Genomic DNA, 17,441 nt, shown 5'->3' with positions numbered 1-17,441 from the left:
CTGTAAATTTGATTATTTCAGTATTTGGCCCTATTAATAGCTACATTCTCAAATTTTTTTGGTAAATTCTCAATTTCTGATAAAAGTTCTTTTACTTTATAATGATCTGATTAAATAAGAGAGTAATTCACCTTACAGAATAAGGTACACTATTCATTTACATTAGCAAGTGCCCTCTAACAGTTCCTGAGTTGGTCTATCAGTAGAAGTTACTGATAAAACATGAGATTATTTTTCTTTCCAAACTGCTTTTGAACCAAAGATTTTTATTTCCATTACAAAGCACCAAAACACTTTCCAAATATCTGTTCTCTATTAAGCAAAACTTTTTTTTTTTTTTTTTTTTTGCAGGGGTAGGGGAGGTAAGAGAAAAGCAGTAAAAGGTTGTGTGATCTTTGGGATATCTTATGCCACTAAAATTTCTTATCGACAAAATATTTGAGATCCACTACTCTAGAAGATATATTTTTATGTTATTTATATATTTATAAATGATTCCATCTTAAAATACTAGAACTGAATAATGCTAGTATAGAATAAAATAGAGCCAACATACAGAATTTTCACTATTATTGATGTCAACATAATAATGGGGGAAAAGCATTAAATAAAATATATTTCAGTGCCCAGACAATTCTAAACTAATGTTTAGGTGATTAAAAACTGCAATTAAGATCTGAAAAATGAAAAAACATGTATAAGCTATAATTCACTATAAATTATGGCCTAAAGTTTCTTTCTGAAAACACCCTGATATTATGTTCTGCCTTTTTTTTTCACCTACATGAGAGTATCTTTTTTTTTTCATTTTCATGTGCTCTGTAATTCCTTCCTGCCTCCCACACAAATTCTCACATAAAGACATATAGAGGGACAGGAGTTCTATCATGTTTAAACGAAAGAAGAGTAATTAGATCCTGATAAACTGGGATGTCAAAGCCAGGTCGTGCATGGATCCTGGAGCCGTTTTTTTTTTTTTTTTTTAAAGATTTTTATTTATTTATTTGAGACAGGGAGAAAGAGAGACATACACAGCATGCGGGGGGAAAGGGCAGAGGGAGAGAGGGAGAGACAGAGTATCTCAAGTGGACTCCGTGCTGAGCCCTGAGTGTGGAGACCCATGTAGGGTTCCACCTTGACCCAGCAATTATGACCTGAACAGAAACCGAGTCAGATGCCCAACCAACTGGGATACCCAAGCGCCACATTCTGGAGCCTTTTCATTGAGGAGTTAAACAGCTTAGTGTACTAGTTACATGACATAGCTTAGCTTATTCAACCCTTTGTCCTAATATCTCCCAGAACTTTTGATACAACTTTCTCCAGTTTCTTTAAGTATTTCAGTCAAAAATCAGTTAAGAATAGAAAATGGAAACAAAAGAACTATTCAGAAGGATTCCCTTTCTTTAAGCTCTAGATTTGATTGCCCTACTGTCTATGTCCCTATTGTCCCTATGCTAGGAATACAGAAATACTTACCTTCCACCACGCCCAACCCGTCTTCGTGCAAATCCAATACACCTTTGGGGTACGGTGAGGGTAGTTAAGCAGTATCTATATCGTACATCCCCTAATCCTCCATCTTTAGGACTAGTCCAAGGCCAGTTGCCAGTTTGGTCTAAATGAGGCTAAAAAAAAAAAAAAAAAAAATCCAAATTATTTTAGTTTGTCAGTTAAAGGTGAACAGTTTGTTATTTAAAAATAGAAGTTGAAACTTACAGCATAGTACTGACAGCCTGCTTTCCTACGGAAAGCAAAAGGACCATCGGGATCATTGTCTTCTTCAGCTTCCGAAGAGCCAGACAAAACCTTTAAAATAAAATGAAGTGAGTCAAAACGTGTGACTTCCTCCATTTCTCCTCTATACTCACAGAGAAATTCGTTATCTTTACCTGGGAGAGAGGTTCTTCATCTGAGCTGGGAAAGTCATACTGATTTAAATCTTTAGCATTAAAGACTGGCAGTGCAGCAGGACTCGTCTGTTGAGGAGTAGCAGCAGCAGACGATGGTAAGACTTTGGGCTTCTTTTCATATTTACGTTTAGGTCGGATAAGATCAGCCTTATCTTGCTGCAATAAAGTCATATATGAATCAAAACTAGAAACCATGTTCAACAAACCTGTAGTTTGGGTTAAGTTTAAAAAAAAGAAGTTTAGAGTGAGGGTGGCTGGGTTATGGACATTGGGGAGGGTATGTGCTATGGTGAGTGCTGGGAAATGTGTAAGCCTGACGATTCACAGACCTGTACCCCTGGGCAAATAATACAGAACATGTTAATAAAAATAATGAATTAAAAAAAAAAGAAAAATTAAAAAGTTTAGAGCTATAATGAAGACACTCATACTCAGAAGACATGTAAAATGCTTATGTTTTGTCATCTTGTATTGTAAAATCTTATAGGTTGGTCTCTGTGAAACATGGGTAATGTTCCTACAACCAAAACATAATCTCATAAAACATTTTGTTGCAGTTGAAGTAAAAGAAGAGAATAGAAGTTCTTCAGCTCCTCAAATCCTGTAACTGCAGTTAGTAATTTCCATTGGCTCCTGTACCTTTTTCTTAATTTTCTATTAAAATTCTTATTCTAAAGAGTAATAAATCAAGTTTGGGAAAATAATAATGCAAGTAATTTTATATATACATAAAGCAAATCTCAGATAACTTATAATGTGAAGGTGTTACAGAGGAAAAAAAGAGTAAGGATTTGTTAACTAAAAAATAATGGCTTTCTGGAGTGAATCTGGATAGTTTTAGGTGATAAAGAGATGAAATCATGAAATAGGGACAACACAAGGATAAAATACAGAAGCAAGAGTGACTGAGCTGATGAACACAGTGCTTGTTAGAAATATGTATGCAGGGCGCCTGGGTGGCTCAGTGGTTAAGCCTCTGCCTTCAGCTCAGGTCATGATCTCAGGGTCCTGGGATCGAGTCCCGCCTTGGGCTCTCTACTCAGCGGAGAGCCTGCTTCCTTCTCTCTCTCTCTCTGCCTACTTGTGATCTCTGTCAAATAAATAAATAAAATCTTCTAAAAAAAATATGTATGCAGGTGACAGACAGCAAACAAAGGCTAGAAGAACTATGAAGTATGCACAAGGCAAGAAAGGTTAGAGGCAAAAATGATACTTGTTGGGAAGAAAAAGATCATGGGAAGTTATCATGGTTGTGCACATACGCTAAATATTTGTATCAAGTATTAGGTAGTTTAGGGCATTATGGTTCTTTTTGGGAAAAGTAAATTATTAAAAAGTTCATCTATATGGTATCTGTCTTTACAATTCCTACTGGTGCATCGTTCAGTCCTGAATCAAAAGCTGACTTTGTAGCATATTTCATGGTAGGGTTTATATGTATTTTTCTTTTTCACTCTAATGATAAAATGACATTCTGTTATCAGCTACTATTATCACAAAAATGTTTATCACCTTATTTGCTTTGAATTCCTTCACATCCATTGCTTCTTGATGTTTAAATTGACTACTATTAGTAATGGGGATGATGGGGATGGCATAAGTAGGTTTCATTGGCTGTCTCTGTGCCATAACCTCGGACACGATCTCTCCATTGTAGTCACCCAAATTATACCTGAAATTATAAAAAAGAAAGCTGCAAAAGTTAAAGTTAGTTCTGTAAATTCTTAGGACTTTCAACACCTAACTGAGATGTGATTATAAACACCAAGTATACTTAAGGTAAGATTAAACTCTGACAATTTGCTGAATGCTTATTAAAAATAAAGATTACATAATCTTTTGTTTTATTTTCTGTTTAGTTTTTGGCTTATAGCTTTATCTTTGCACCATGAATAGATGACTATGGGAAAAAACAAAGGTTCGAATTTTAACTTAACAATTTTGGTGAAAGATTTGGTGGAGATGCTGAAATTAATGCCTAAAATGGTGCTGAGGAACTTTCTGGTAATTTGAATTATTTGTGCCCTAAAACTAATTTTCCTAAAATGAATTATGAGAAACTTAATAGTGGTTTTCTTTGGAGATACTGACTAGGAAATAGGGGAGTGAGGCTTGAAATTTTCTCTGGGTACATTGACAAATGGATGAATGTTAAGACTATGGGACTTTCCCCTCTCTTCTTTTTACTTCTGTTGAAAATCAGAATTACTTTCTGTTGAAATAATCAGTACCATCTAGTGAGTAAATTAAAAACTTTAGAATTGACAAATGTCCTCTCCCTCCCAGCCTTGCTCTCAACTCAAATGAAGACAAAAGAATAAGATTATACCAGCCATATTTTAATTTTACTGAACCCAATCAATTTTAATGAAAATGAAGAGAAACACATGTAAAATTATCCAAAGTGTATCATATCACACATTTAACAGTCTCCGCTTATTATTAAAGGAAGAAGTATTTCTAGGATTAATTGCTTAAGTACCATACCTTAATACTCAAAATGCTAATGGTACCATACTTCCTGTCCATATTAAAGTATACTTTACCTCTTTTCCATAATTTCCAGTGTTAAGTGCAATAGTTCCCGTTTACTCTTTTCTCTTCTTTTTATCATCTCTAGAATAGTAACAGCCCGACTCAGATCTCGACGCAGTTTAAGCATTTTTTCATAAGAGGCTTCATCATTCTTGCGATTCTGCAAATATGAAGTTACTTTTTGTCAATAACGTTTCCAACTAGTGGCATTCTGAACAGAGCTACTAATATATAAGAATACATATGTTTGTATGGCTGGTTAGAATTTAAAGACACTGAAAGGGAATATGGATCACCAGCAAATCAGTTTTATATGTGATTTTTAAACAGTTTAACATTAAAATTTATGATTGATAGCTGTGTAATGAATCCTAAGGTTGATTCATTTTAAATTAATACTTCTCTCATTATTTTGTATAGACAGTCTATTTAAATATAAATTAAAATATAACCTTCCAATGCAGAGATATTCATAAGTATAAATAATTTTTCTTACATCAAAAAAAAAATTACAAAAAAAGTTTTCTAAATTCACTTACTTTTCGAGTTTGCATTTTTTCAGTACGTCTTCTAAAAGCCACATAAGGATCATTTGTGCTGGAACCGTCGCGCTTTTCTTGTTTTACTGATGGGATAAGAGATGGCCCCCGACAGTTTTTTCTCTTTTTAATCCAGTATTCATAAACTTCTCTAATTAATTCATCGTCTTCTTTTAGCAGCAGCTTGGCTTCCTGCAGACTGACTGGCTAAATGTAAAATCATTATGTCATTTTTATATAAGGTTCAAAAGTACTTCAAACTTTAATGACAATAACCAAAATAACAACTGTATTAACAACAGCAAACGTGGAATGCCTTATACATGTCAGTCACTGACGCTTTATATACATTAGTTAATTTTCACGTTTCATGTTTATCATCTCTATTTTACAGAAGGGAAAATTGAGGCACAGAGAGTTTTTTCTAGACTTATTGCTCAAGATTATACAGGTTAGTACTGGGCAGAAATGGGATGTGAATTCATGCTTGTTAATTCCAGAGTCTGCTCACTTATCCTTACCCCTACATTATCCTGTTTCCATATATATGGAAACACATACTTATATATACAGTGAAGTTGTACCTGCTGACCACTGCCTTTTTCTAGACGGTCAATCATCTCCTCAAATTGCAATGGGCAGATGTCCATTTTCTTTTTCAGTTTATTCACAAATACTTCATCTTCAGAATCCAAATCGTAATCAGGCTGTTCAGCATCCAAACTAAAAGCTGACAGAAGAAACCATAAGCAATCATTTACTATGTGAATCCACTGAAAAAAAACCTCTCAACAGATGTCTGGATTAAAAACAAAATCTAGACTTTCTAAAGAAGGAAGAAATTTATGCTTCCCACATTTAAAGTTACTGTTAATACAGTCATACAGTCATAAAAGACAATGGATGTAACCCCTTCTCCCATCTCAAAAACAAACTAGAAGCCCATTATTAACAACATAAAGAGATTATTAAATATACTGGATTCAGCTATATGAAAATTTGATAGCTAAAAATGATAAAATATCAGCGATTTCATATGGTTTGATATAATATAAAAGGTCTTTAAATAAGATTGTTTCTAGAATATTTAAATCCTACTTAACAGATTATATAACTACTTTACCAAATGCTTAGGGAATGGTATTTAAAGCTAAGTGTTAGAAGCCAGTGTCAATAACAGTAATAGCTATCTCTCAATGCGTGCACTTCTGCTAAGAGGGCTTGTTTCTGCATGACAATCATTGTCATGGTGACAGAAATGTGATGTATTTCTTATATTTGTTAAGATTTGAAAAAAAGGCCAAGAACCACTGCTCTAAACCATATTATCAAATGTCAATTATGTATCAAAATTAAACTAGGCTAACAATAAGTAAACTATTAAATAGCTTGATATCAAAATGTCTCACAACTTTCCCTAATACCTCTTAACTTCCCATCACCTCAGAATACAAATCCTTGGCATTGTAATGAGGACTTTTTTGACTTCATCTCTCTAGTCTCATCAGTACTTTATGAGGTAGCAGTATCAAATTTCATATATTTCTTTTCTTTTTTTTTAAGTAATTTCTATACCAGCATGGGGCTCGAACTCACAACCCCGAGGATCAAGAGCCATGTGCTCTACCAACTACGCCAGTCAGGCGCCCCTCAAATTTCACCTATTACATACAGCATGCTATTTATGTCATGTCTTTAGGCCTTTACATTGGCTGTTTTCTGCCTGCCCTAGCAAATGACTGCAAATAGCCTGACTTCAAGTCCTGTGGAATTCCTTCCCGACTGCCTCCAATTAGGAAGTGGTTCCCAGTCACTTTTATCTTTTACTGATGCTATGAACCCTCTCCCAGAAAAAGAATGTGTGAACATGTAACATTCTGCATAAATCACAAGGCATTCAAATATCCCTAAAACCTGTGGCACCAAGGTTAAAAATTCCTATTCTAGATCAATGCCCTTCTTTTGTACTATTTTCTACACATACTTTATAATCTACTTGATAAATATTAGAATATGAGGGAGCTCCTTAATAGGCATTGTGACTTATTTATCTCTGAAAAGACAGTAAACATGTTCATCTTGTATGCCAAATCTGTTTGCAGTACTCTACTGAAAAGCATTCTGATACTGCCTGTATTAAAGTGTGTGTGTGTGGGAGGGGGGACGCCTGGGTGGCTCCGTTGGTTGGACGACTGCCTTCGGCTCAGGTCATGATCCTGGAGTCTCGGGATCGAGTCCCGCATCGGGCTCCCAGCTCCACGGGGAGTCTGCTTCTCCCTCTGACCTTCTCCTCGCTCATGCTCTCTCTGTCTCTCTCTCAAATAAATAAATTAAAATCTTAAAAAAAAAAAAAAGAAATTAAAGTGTGTGTGGGGGGAAGCCCTCAAAAAATATGCGCTCATCCATTAGTGATATTTGTGATAGGTACAAAAGGAGACCCTTTGGCTACCTCAAACCTGCCCTCCCTGCTTCAAGTTTAACAAGGTATCTGGCCTATAGGAATCCAATAAATATTTGTGGAATTGAACATATTATATCATTGTTCGTTTTCCACTTTGACCTATATTACACTTCTGTAATAGTCCTAATTAAAATATTTAGATCCTTCATGAAAATCTCTGTATGTTAACACCTCCACACGCATGTTTCTTACACCCACAGGCCCTCCAATGACTTTCCATGATCTGGTTTTTTTCTGTTACTGCAATGTAAATAGTGCTTCTGCAGATCCTAAAGTAGATTAAATACTGTTTGTGAAATTAAAACACTTGTTTTTTTGGGTCAAAGCAAAACAATTCATATCTGCATTGTTCAACAGAGTAACCATTAGCTAATTTAAATCAATTAAATTAAAATTTTAGTACCTCAGTCACATTAGCCACACTTCAATATTAAATAGCTACATGTGGCTAGTGCTATGCCAGAAAGCACAAATTATAAAACATGTCTATCATCATTTTCAGTTAAACAGTGATGATCCTGGGGCACCTGGGTGGCTGAGTGGGTTAAAGCCTCTGCCTTTGGCTCAGTTCATGATCTCAGGGTCCTGCAATAGAGCCCCACATCGGGCTCTTTGCTCAGTGGGGAGCCTGCTTCCTCCCCTCTCTCTGCCTGCTTCTCTGTCTACTTGTGGTCTCTGTCTGTCAAATAAATAAATAAATAAAAATCTTTAAAAAAAACCCCCAAAACCAAAAAACAAACAAACAAAAAAACAGTGGTGATCCTGACAACCCAGAAAGCCAAACCGACAGGGACCAACTAGCATTGTTCTGCTTCTTAAAGGCATATTTTATATATGTTTAGGGCCTTATTTATATATCACTTGGCATTTTCCACTATAAATTTTTTTAGATCAAATTACACTATAAAAATTATTCAAAAAACAACCTAATCTAATATCACCTTATCTGACATATATTATATCATGAATGACAAGTCACATCCAACATACTGGAGAAGGCAATCAAGATGGTAAAGAAGATCCCTAGGTTAGGGAGCTCAGTGTCTTTTCTAAGGAAAGTTAACAAGTACCTGAGGGTCAGACTGCTCTCACCTCTGCAAGAAGCTTTCCTTTTACAGATGTGCAAACACATGTAAGATCTTAAAATATGAGAACCAAATCTTGTTTAGACATAAAAATACTAAAGCCCCAGAAAAATGCTAACATGTAAAATTCACTTTAGGATTTCATTTGACCAAAACACCAGAGCCAATGATGAAAGTGTAATTTAGCTTCAGCCCAACCTGCCTCTTCCCAATGACAGCTCAAATGCAGCTGATGAAGATGTAACATGGCTATCATGGTCCTAGAAAGAGGAGAATCTTCAAATTTTCTGGGTCATTTTACTGAGTGTGTTCAAAGTAGAAAACAGGATCAGAGAAATAAGCAAATGGATTGCATCTTGTAATTAAGTTCTGTCAATTAAAATGTGACCTAGCTAGCCAATAATTGTTTAAGAGCAGGAGCCATAATATAGAAGCTAACTCTTTTAAAAAATATTTTGATAGGGATAAACCCAGATATGTGTATGGTTAAACAAAATACATAGAGGAGAATGTATCTCCTCCATACATGGAGGAGGAAATACAGTAGAAAAGAAATTTAAGCAAAAAGAACACAACAGTACATACATGTAAGTTGATTGTTTTTATTATTTGAGAGAGAGAGAGAGAGAGAACACAAGCAGGGGAACAGCATAGGTAGAGAAAGAGAGAAGCAGGCTCCCTGCTGAACACAGAGCCTGATGCGAGGCTCGATCCCAGAACCCTGGGAGCATGACCTGAGCTGAAGGCAAATGCTTAACCATCTAGGCCTCCCAGGAGCCCCTAAACTGATTGTTTTTAAAGAAGATAGAATATTACACAACACAGTCCTTGCCCTTATGCTTAGAGTCAAGTAGCACAGATGAAAAGTATATAAATATTTATGTAACAAATGCCATATGTAGCTCAGATTCAGTATGTATGTCTATAACACCAACAGTGGAAGGATATTTGGGCCCTGAAATGGCACAAATTGTGAATTAGAAAGAGAATGTAATCCCTGGAACATTTCCATAGCCTTTCTTTGTCTTTTAAGACACTGACGTTTTGAAGAATATAGCCCTCTCCTCAGAACATTATTATTATTCCCATTATGATTAGACTATGCATTCTTAGATGACATACTGCATACTCAACTTTCTTAGACCTTCTCATGGTTTCACATCTAGAGGCACACAATGTTCATCTGTTCCTCATTAAGTGATGATAATCTTCATTACCAGTCGAGAAATTACCTAATTGTTTCACTGCATAACTACTGTTTGTTCCCCTCTCCTTGTAACTGATGAACATTTGGTAGGAAGAGCTTAAGATCATGAAAATATCCTGTTCCTCATCAAAATTTCCTCTTATATTGAGAACACACTGATGATTCTTACACGATTCGATCTTGGTCAAAATAATTGCAAAAATGATCTTCCAATTCCAGCAATCTCTTCACATTGTACAACTCAGCTTTGGCTTTGTACTACAGAAGCAGCATGAGATTACTCTTCACCATTTTTTTTATCTGAATTCCTACATTTTTCAATGCTTTACAATTCATTATTATGTTTAATTATTCTGTTGCTTAAATTGTTCCAGAACCAGACAGTGGAAGAAATTCCTATGTCCTTGTGATATGCCTGTCATTTTTTTTTAATGGTTAATTTCTGACATAATAAGAAGTTCCAGGTTCATCTCCCACGCCCCCCCCCCCCCCACCCCAGGTTCATCTTGCACCTCCGCTTCCACAGTCCTGGAATTAGCCATTACTCCAGATTATTGGTCCTATTTAATGGAGAATGGATTAAAGAAGAGGTGCTAGGTGTGCTCAATGCTACTGAATAATCTTGCTTCTTGGCTCTTCCAGTGGACAGAGCTACAAATGTGTGTGTGTGTGTGTGTGTGTATGTGTATATATATATATACACACACACACATATATAAATGTACATCACGATTACCCTTTAAAAAAAGGCTTCCTTTCAGGATTAACAGGAGAGACTTGAAACCCAAATGCAAAAACCAGGGGGCGAAAAAATTACTCCTGTCTATTCTGTTCAGAACTGTTTTGTCCTTTCTTCCAGTATAAATAGGAAAGAAGTCCTATCTGTATAATCTAGAAGCCTTACAGGTCAGCAGCAAAAGAGAAACAACATTACATGATCCTTGGGATCAGGAGATGCTGAGTGCCAAGCACTCAGTGAAATAGCTTACAAAGTACCCAAACTCTGGAACTAAAGAAGGGATAATGGTTATAATATGGGTTTCTTCCTTCAAAGCTCTGACTGGATAAAAGTTGAAGATAAGGACCGAGTTGAACCTTTCCAAACTAATGTTCAATGAAGTGTTAATAGAGAACATGTAATAAATGGAACTGAAAAATGCTGGGTTAAAATTTGTTTTTGTTTTTGTTTTTAGCCACAAGACTCCTAGAGCCTATAAATATAAATATCATAAATATGATAATATACCTTATGATTCAGGGGGCAGGTAAGGGAATAAAATATGCAATCATTCTCAAACATGTTTGACCACTGCTTTTTTTTAGAGAATAGTAATTATCACCTTTTAAAAAATTCCCATGGAGAGTTTGTGTAACATTAGCTTAAGAGATTTACACAATAGAAATTCGGGAAACTAAAATAAACCAGTCCATATATATAATTCAGGTAACATATCCTTCGTAAGTTAATTCACTGGACCACCTGGCAGACAAAATTCAATTTTAACTTTGCAGAAATCTATACTCTAATAATTTATTTATTGTAGTGTATTAAAAGCCAATACCAACTTCTAAAGAATTAACATAAATCTTACACAATTTCTTCTAGAAAAGGGAATGAGAACACTTTTCAACCTGTTTTATGAGGCCACTATCACTGATACTAAAGCCAAATAAGACAGAACATGCACACATGCGCACACACATATACATAGCCAAACAATCTCTCATGAACCTAGATGCAAAATTCAATAAAATAAAATAAACCCAATAAAATCCTTCCCAACAAGGTATAAAACAAAACAAAACAAAAAACCCACTACAGTCAAGGGAGATTTATTCCAGGTATGTGAGGTTGGTTCAGTATCTGAAAATCAACCAGTGCGACTTAACGTATCAACAGGCTAAAGAAGAAAAATCATATGTTATCCACTGATGTAAAAAAGTATTTGACAAAATTGAACACCGATTCATGATAACTCTCAGTACATTAAGAATAAAAAACCCAATCTATAAACCAGATCTCAGCAAAAAAACCTTTTGCTCTGTGAAAGACTCTGTTAAGAGGATGAAAAGACACATTATACACTGGAAGAAAAGATTTCCAAATCACATATATGACAATCGCATAAAAAGCAAATACAAAAAAACCTACATGTAATATAATACATAATGATGAAAGACTTAACTATTTCCTTTTAAGATCAGGAACAAGGCAAAGATGTCTGCTCTCACCACTTATATTTTAACACTGTACTAAAGTTTTAGCCCCTATAGTAATGGAAGAAAGAGAAATTAAAGACAGAGAGACTGAAAAGGAAAAACAAAACTGTATTTATTTGCAGACTTCACCATGATTATCTATGTGAAAAAAACCCAGAGAATCTGCAAACATCTCCTAGAGCTAATAAGCAACTCAGTTAAGGCCATAGGACATAAGATAAATAATTTCGCCTGCATTTCTGTATACTGACAATGAACAAGTGGAAACCAAAATAAAAAATGCAACACTACTTTCAATTGCTCCAAAGAAAATAAAACACTCAGTTATAAATCTAAAGAAACATGGTAAGAATATATATGATGACAATTATAAAGTGTTAATGAAAGAAATCAAAGAAGACCTAAATACTTGCAGCGTCATACTGTGGTCATGGACTGAAAACTCAACATAGTAAAGATGCCAATTCTCCCTAAAGTGATCTTTAGCTTTAATCTAATTCTTATCAAAATATCAGCAAGTTTCTCTGTAGACACAGACAAGCTTATTGTAATACTTATATGGAAAGGCTCTAGAATACCCAAGACAATTTTGGAAGAGAAAAATAAAGAAGGAATGACTCTCCCTGATATTAAGAGTTATTATAAAGTTGCAGTAATCAAAACAGTGGTATTATCTTGGAATAAACAGAAATCAAGGGAATAGAACACAGAACCCAGGAATGGATCCATATCAATATGCCTAACTGATTTCTGGCCAAGAAGCAAAATCAAATAGTGAAGGAGGGATGGCTGTTTTAATAAATGATGCTGGAACAACTGCACATCCAGAGGTAAAAACCAAAACCAAACCTAAAACAAAAACCCCCGACCTAAACCTCATACACTCAAAACTGATCATACACTTAAACGTGAAACTGTAAACTTCTAGAACAGAACATAGGAGAAACTCAGACCCAGGGAATGGCAGAGTTCTTAGAGCTGGTAACAAATCATGATCTCTAAGAGGAAAACTGATTAAACTTGATCTCATCAAAATGAAAAGCTTTTTTTCTGTGACAAACTCTATTAAGAGAATGAAAAGACAAACTATATACTGAGAGAAAATTTTCCAAATTATATGTATGACAAAGACTTTATGTCTAGACTATATAAATAAAAGAATCCTAAAACACAACTGTTAAAATAATCTAATTAGAAAATGCGCAAACACATGCACAATCATTTCACCAGATGGCAAATAAATCCATGAAAAGATATGTAACATATTAGCCATTTGGAGAAATACAAATTTAAAGTATAATGAGATATCATTGCATACCTACTAGAATGGCTAAAGTAGAAAAGTGATAACCCCAAATACCAACAATAATACAGAAGGAGAAACTGGATCACACACACTGCTCGAGATAATGTAACACCGCACAGATACTCTTGGAAATACTATGGAAGTTCTTGTCAAACTAAAAATGGACCCAGCACCTGAACTCGAAGGTTATTCCAGGAGTAAAAACTTACATTCACACAAAAACTTGTAGATGAATGTTCATAGCAGCTTTATTTGTAATAGTCAAAACCTGGAAACTATTCAACTGTTTCACTGGGTCAATGATTAAACAAACATATTATGGAGTACTACTCACCAATAAGAAGAAATGATCTATATTACATGAAACAAGTTGGACGGATACCAAGGATATTATGCTAAGTGAAAAAAAGCCAATCTCAAAAGGAAATACACTGCATGATTCTGTTTATGTTATAATCATGAACTGATGTAATTGGAGAAATGGAGAACATGTTAGTGGTTGCCAGGGTCTAGATTTGGCTATAAAGGAGTAACAACATGCAATCTGGTGGCAATGGTAGAGTTGAGTTATCTTGATTGAGGTATACAAAGCTACATATATTGTCCTGTGAATTTATAATTATTTAAAACAAAATATTAAAAGAGACTCAATGGTAGCTAATACTAATTAGCAGACTATCTTGATTAATATTCTAATGTATATATCTTTCCAGAGACAACATACTTCAAATTTGTACTAATACTTTTCTCCCCAAATAAACTATAATTCTGCTGCCATTTTATTGCTGTTATTTGATTACTAATTTAATATTAATTTTATTATCTATATACTATTATTTATAATAATAAATAATTTAATAATAATTTGATTAATATTGGTCAAATTTGTTTAAGATGTCTGTGTCTATGTCCTATATGTAATTAAACATGTGAGTAGGGAAGAAAGCACATGCCACTTTATTTTAGTTCACTTCAACGTAACCTTTAGTAAATTAGAAAAAAATATTTTCTTCGAAATGAAATCAATAAATTACGGCACAAGTTAGAAATAAAGAGGAAAAAACACATGCAGTTAAAACAGCAAATGCCAATACAGTACTGATAAGAGCCAATACAGGCACTATGTTTATTTTTGGATTTTCGTATTTAACAAATAGTAAAATAAATATTTAGAATCCATGACAGAAACTAGATCATATGGAGGAAAGGTTAAATGAGAAAAGAGAAACAGCACACATTTATGTGGTCATGAAAAAAGTTTAGACAGTCACTGGAAAACCCTCTTCATTAGAAAGGTCAACAACACAACAATGAAAGCTGTCCCAATTTACCTTAGTAAACTTTATATCAACTGAGCCACCTAGGCGCCTCTTACCTTAGTAAACTTTGAACTATGTTTTAAAGTTGTCAACTACTTGGCGACTGAGTAAATGAAATGTATTCTCTGAAGTTTTTTTTTTTAAGATTTTATTTATTTATTTGACAGAGAGAGATCACAAGTAGATAGAAAGGCAGGCAGAGAGAGAGAGAGAGAGAGAGGGAAGCAGGCTCCCTGCCGAGCAGAGAGCCCGATGCGGGACTCGATCCCAGGACCCTGAGATCATGACCTGAGCCGAAGGCAGCAGCTTAACCCACTGAGCCACCCAGGCGCCCTATTCTCTGAAGTTTTAAGCTCTCAGTTATTCACCATCAAATGTGATAGCCATCGAAGGATTAGTGCTAATGAAGAACTCATCACTACCAAGTGAAATCAGTTACCACCTAGAACACTAAAAGCTAGTAGGATCACAGACCAGAGGTTGGCAAACTATTGGTCCATGGGCCAGTACTGGGTTGCCGTCTGTTTTTTCTCAATAAAAATTTTCCTGAAACACAGCCATGCCCATTTGTTTACTTATTGTCAACTGCTGATTTTGCCTTTCTTTCAACAGTACAGCTGAAGACCTGTGACAGACTGAATAACCCAAAAAGGCTAAGATAAACACTATCTGACCCTTTTTAGAAAAAGTTTGCTGATTTGCGGCTTTTACTAAGATGTTCTTTAAGGCTACTCATATCACTATTTCTTTTTCTTTTCTTTTTTTTTTTTAAAGATTTTGTTTATTTATTTGACAGAGAGAGAGACAGTGAGAGAAGGAACACAAGCAGGGGGAGTGGGAGAGGAAAGCAGGCTTCCCGCTGAGCAGGGAGACTAATGCAGAACTTGATCCCAGGACCCTGAGATCATGATGTGAGCCAAAGGCAGATGCTTAATGACTGAGCCACCCAGGAGCCCCCATTATTTCTGAATAGTAAGAAAACCATTTCTACATCTCAGGTATATTCTTTATCCTATTTGTCTAAAGTAGTATAAAATCACATGTTGAGATGAAACCAAAAACTTAGGATGAAAATGCCATCTCTTTTGTCAGCCAGAAATCTCAATTTTAAAAGTTGAAAATGGGCACCAAAAATGGCCTTGAACAGGTAAAAATGTGTCAAAGAGTTAAGCAGAAAAGAGCTATAGAAAATGTAATAATTAAAAGAGTAATTACTTACGCTGTATGTGAATGAGCTGCTTTGGCATCTTAAATTCCCCAGGATATATAGACTCATAGTAAGCAATATTACTTTCTGCTTCTGGGACTGGTATGACCATATTATCCCTCTTCTCGCCATACACCTGCTGTGCTGAAATAGCCCGCTGAAGATGGTGCTCCTAGAAACAGGAAGAAAATAGATAAGTTTATATATTTAAAAAATACCAAACAGAATGTATAGCCTTATTAAGATGTTTTTGCTCATATGTTTTAAAACCAGAAGGATTTTAGTAGCCTTGAGAGGATGCTAACAATACAATTAGTGGTAAGCACACTTTAAGCAGAATTAAGGTTTTGTTGGATACACCACATACTTCCTCAATTTAGGCAATGTACCACACTGAAATTGAGTTAAATTATACTAAAGATTCCAAAAAACTAACTAAACTGTTACTCTGAGTTTGCATTTTACAGATGAAATTCAAAGAAAAAGGGTTAAAACATTTACGTTTGTATGAAGAAAGCAGGCCGTGGATGATTAAAAAAAAATTATTCTAATCTCCTTTACACAGAATGCTTCATAAATCTGGAAAGCACTTTCATACAAACCAACTAATATGATCTTTTCAAAGAAGGGCAGAGTATCCTTTCCACTTTTATTTGATGAAACTGATACATTCAAATCTGGTCTTTTGTCTCAATAACCCCTAATGAATTTTCAGAGCCTAGTATAGGGGTCAAATGCATAGGCTTCAGAGTCTGTGAATCCTAGAAAGACACTTTAGTCTTCTAAATCTGTTTCCTATAGAATGAGAAAAATAATCTACTTTATAGTGCTGGTTGGAGATTTAAGTAAGATAAATGTGCAAAAAATGTTTAGTATAATGCCTGGTATATAACAAGTACTCAAGTAAACTCTGGTTTAGTCACCACACAGGAAGATTTTAGCTATTTGTGGTACAACCAGCTGCCATAAAAATATCTGTTCTCAGTCAGCCTATCACCACTGAATTTTGGTAAACACTTCATTAAATTTAAACTAGCTTTTAAAAAGTATATAAAATATAAGTTCAGAGATGAAAAAGATTCCAATGGTATGAAAACAGAAAATTCCGGTTCTCACAAGTACCCTGTTTTAATTAAAAATATATATTCATATAGGATTTAAAAGTCATAAAGAATTCTACCATGCAACATATAGAGCTTTATCACTAGGGCTTTGGTTCACTAGCTAGATCCTGGAAATCCTTCTATACTGACACTTCTACAACTTTTGTAGCAGCTGCACTGCATTCCACTATATGGATGTACCATAATTTATTTAACCAGACACTAATTAATTGGAAAAATCCCCTGGAGACAACCTAAATGCCCGTTATTCTCTCTGAATGCTACAAAAATCAAACCTGTAAGGTGGGGTTGGGAGAGGGGGAGGGGGTTATGGACATTGGGGAGGGTATGTGCTATTGTGAGTGCTGTGAAGTGTGTAAACCTGGCGATTCACAGACCTGTACCCCTGGGGATAAAAATACATTATATGTTTATAAAAAAAAAAAATTGGAATGGGAGGCGAACCATAAGAGACTATGGACTCTGAAAAACAACCTGAGGGTTTTGAAGGGTCAGGGGTGGGAGGTTGGGGGAACCAGGTGGTGG

The 17,441-nt window shown here is 35.1% G+C and overlaps 1 protein-coding gene across 4 annotated transcripts in view; it reads right to left on the bottom strand.

Annotated features, from left to right (window-relative positions):
* Positions 1 to 17,441, bottom strand: part of EPC1 (enhancer of polycomb homolog 1) — a 92,180-nt gene that overhangs the window by 13,399 nt on the left and 61,340 nt on the right. For all 4 annotated transcript variants that reach the window (XR_006819616.1, XM_046011716.1, XM_046011715.1 and 1 more), the window contains exons 2-9: positions 15,805 to 15,964; positions 5,572 to 5,717; positions 4,988 to 5,194; positions 4,460 to 4,608; positions 3,426 to 3,585; positions 1,893 to 2,069; positions 1,720 to 1,809; positions 1,480 to 1,628 (exon numbers count right to left, since the gene is read on the bottom strand). Coding sequence is in view for 3 of the 4 variants with exons in the window: in XM_046011716.1 (XP_045867672.1) it covers positions 1,480 to 1,628; positions 1,720 to 1,809; positions 1,893 to 2,069; positions 3,426 to 3,585; positions 4,460 to 4,608; positions 4,988 to 5,194; positions 5,572 to 5,717; positions 15,805 to 15,964 (1,238 nt within the window). In the remaining variant the exon portion in view is untranslated. The remainder of the gene's footprint in view (positions 1 to 1,479; positions 1,629 to 1,719; positions 1,810 to 1,892; positions 2,070 to 3,425; positions 3,586 to 4,459; positions 4,609 to 4,987; positions 5,195 to 5,571; positions 5,718 to 15,804; positions 15,965 to 17,441) is intronic.

The sequence above is a fragment of the Meles meles genome, chromosome 7 (genome assembly GCF_922984935.1).
Source record: "Meles meles chromosome 7, mMelMel3.1 paternal haplotype, whole genome shotgun sequence".
NCBI lineage: Eukaryota > Metazoa > Chordata > Mammalia > Carnivora > Mustelidae > Meles > Meles meles.
This window is presented reverse-complemented; position numbering and strand designations above follow the sequence as displayed.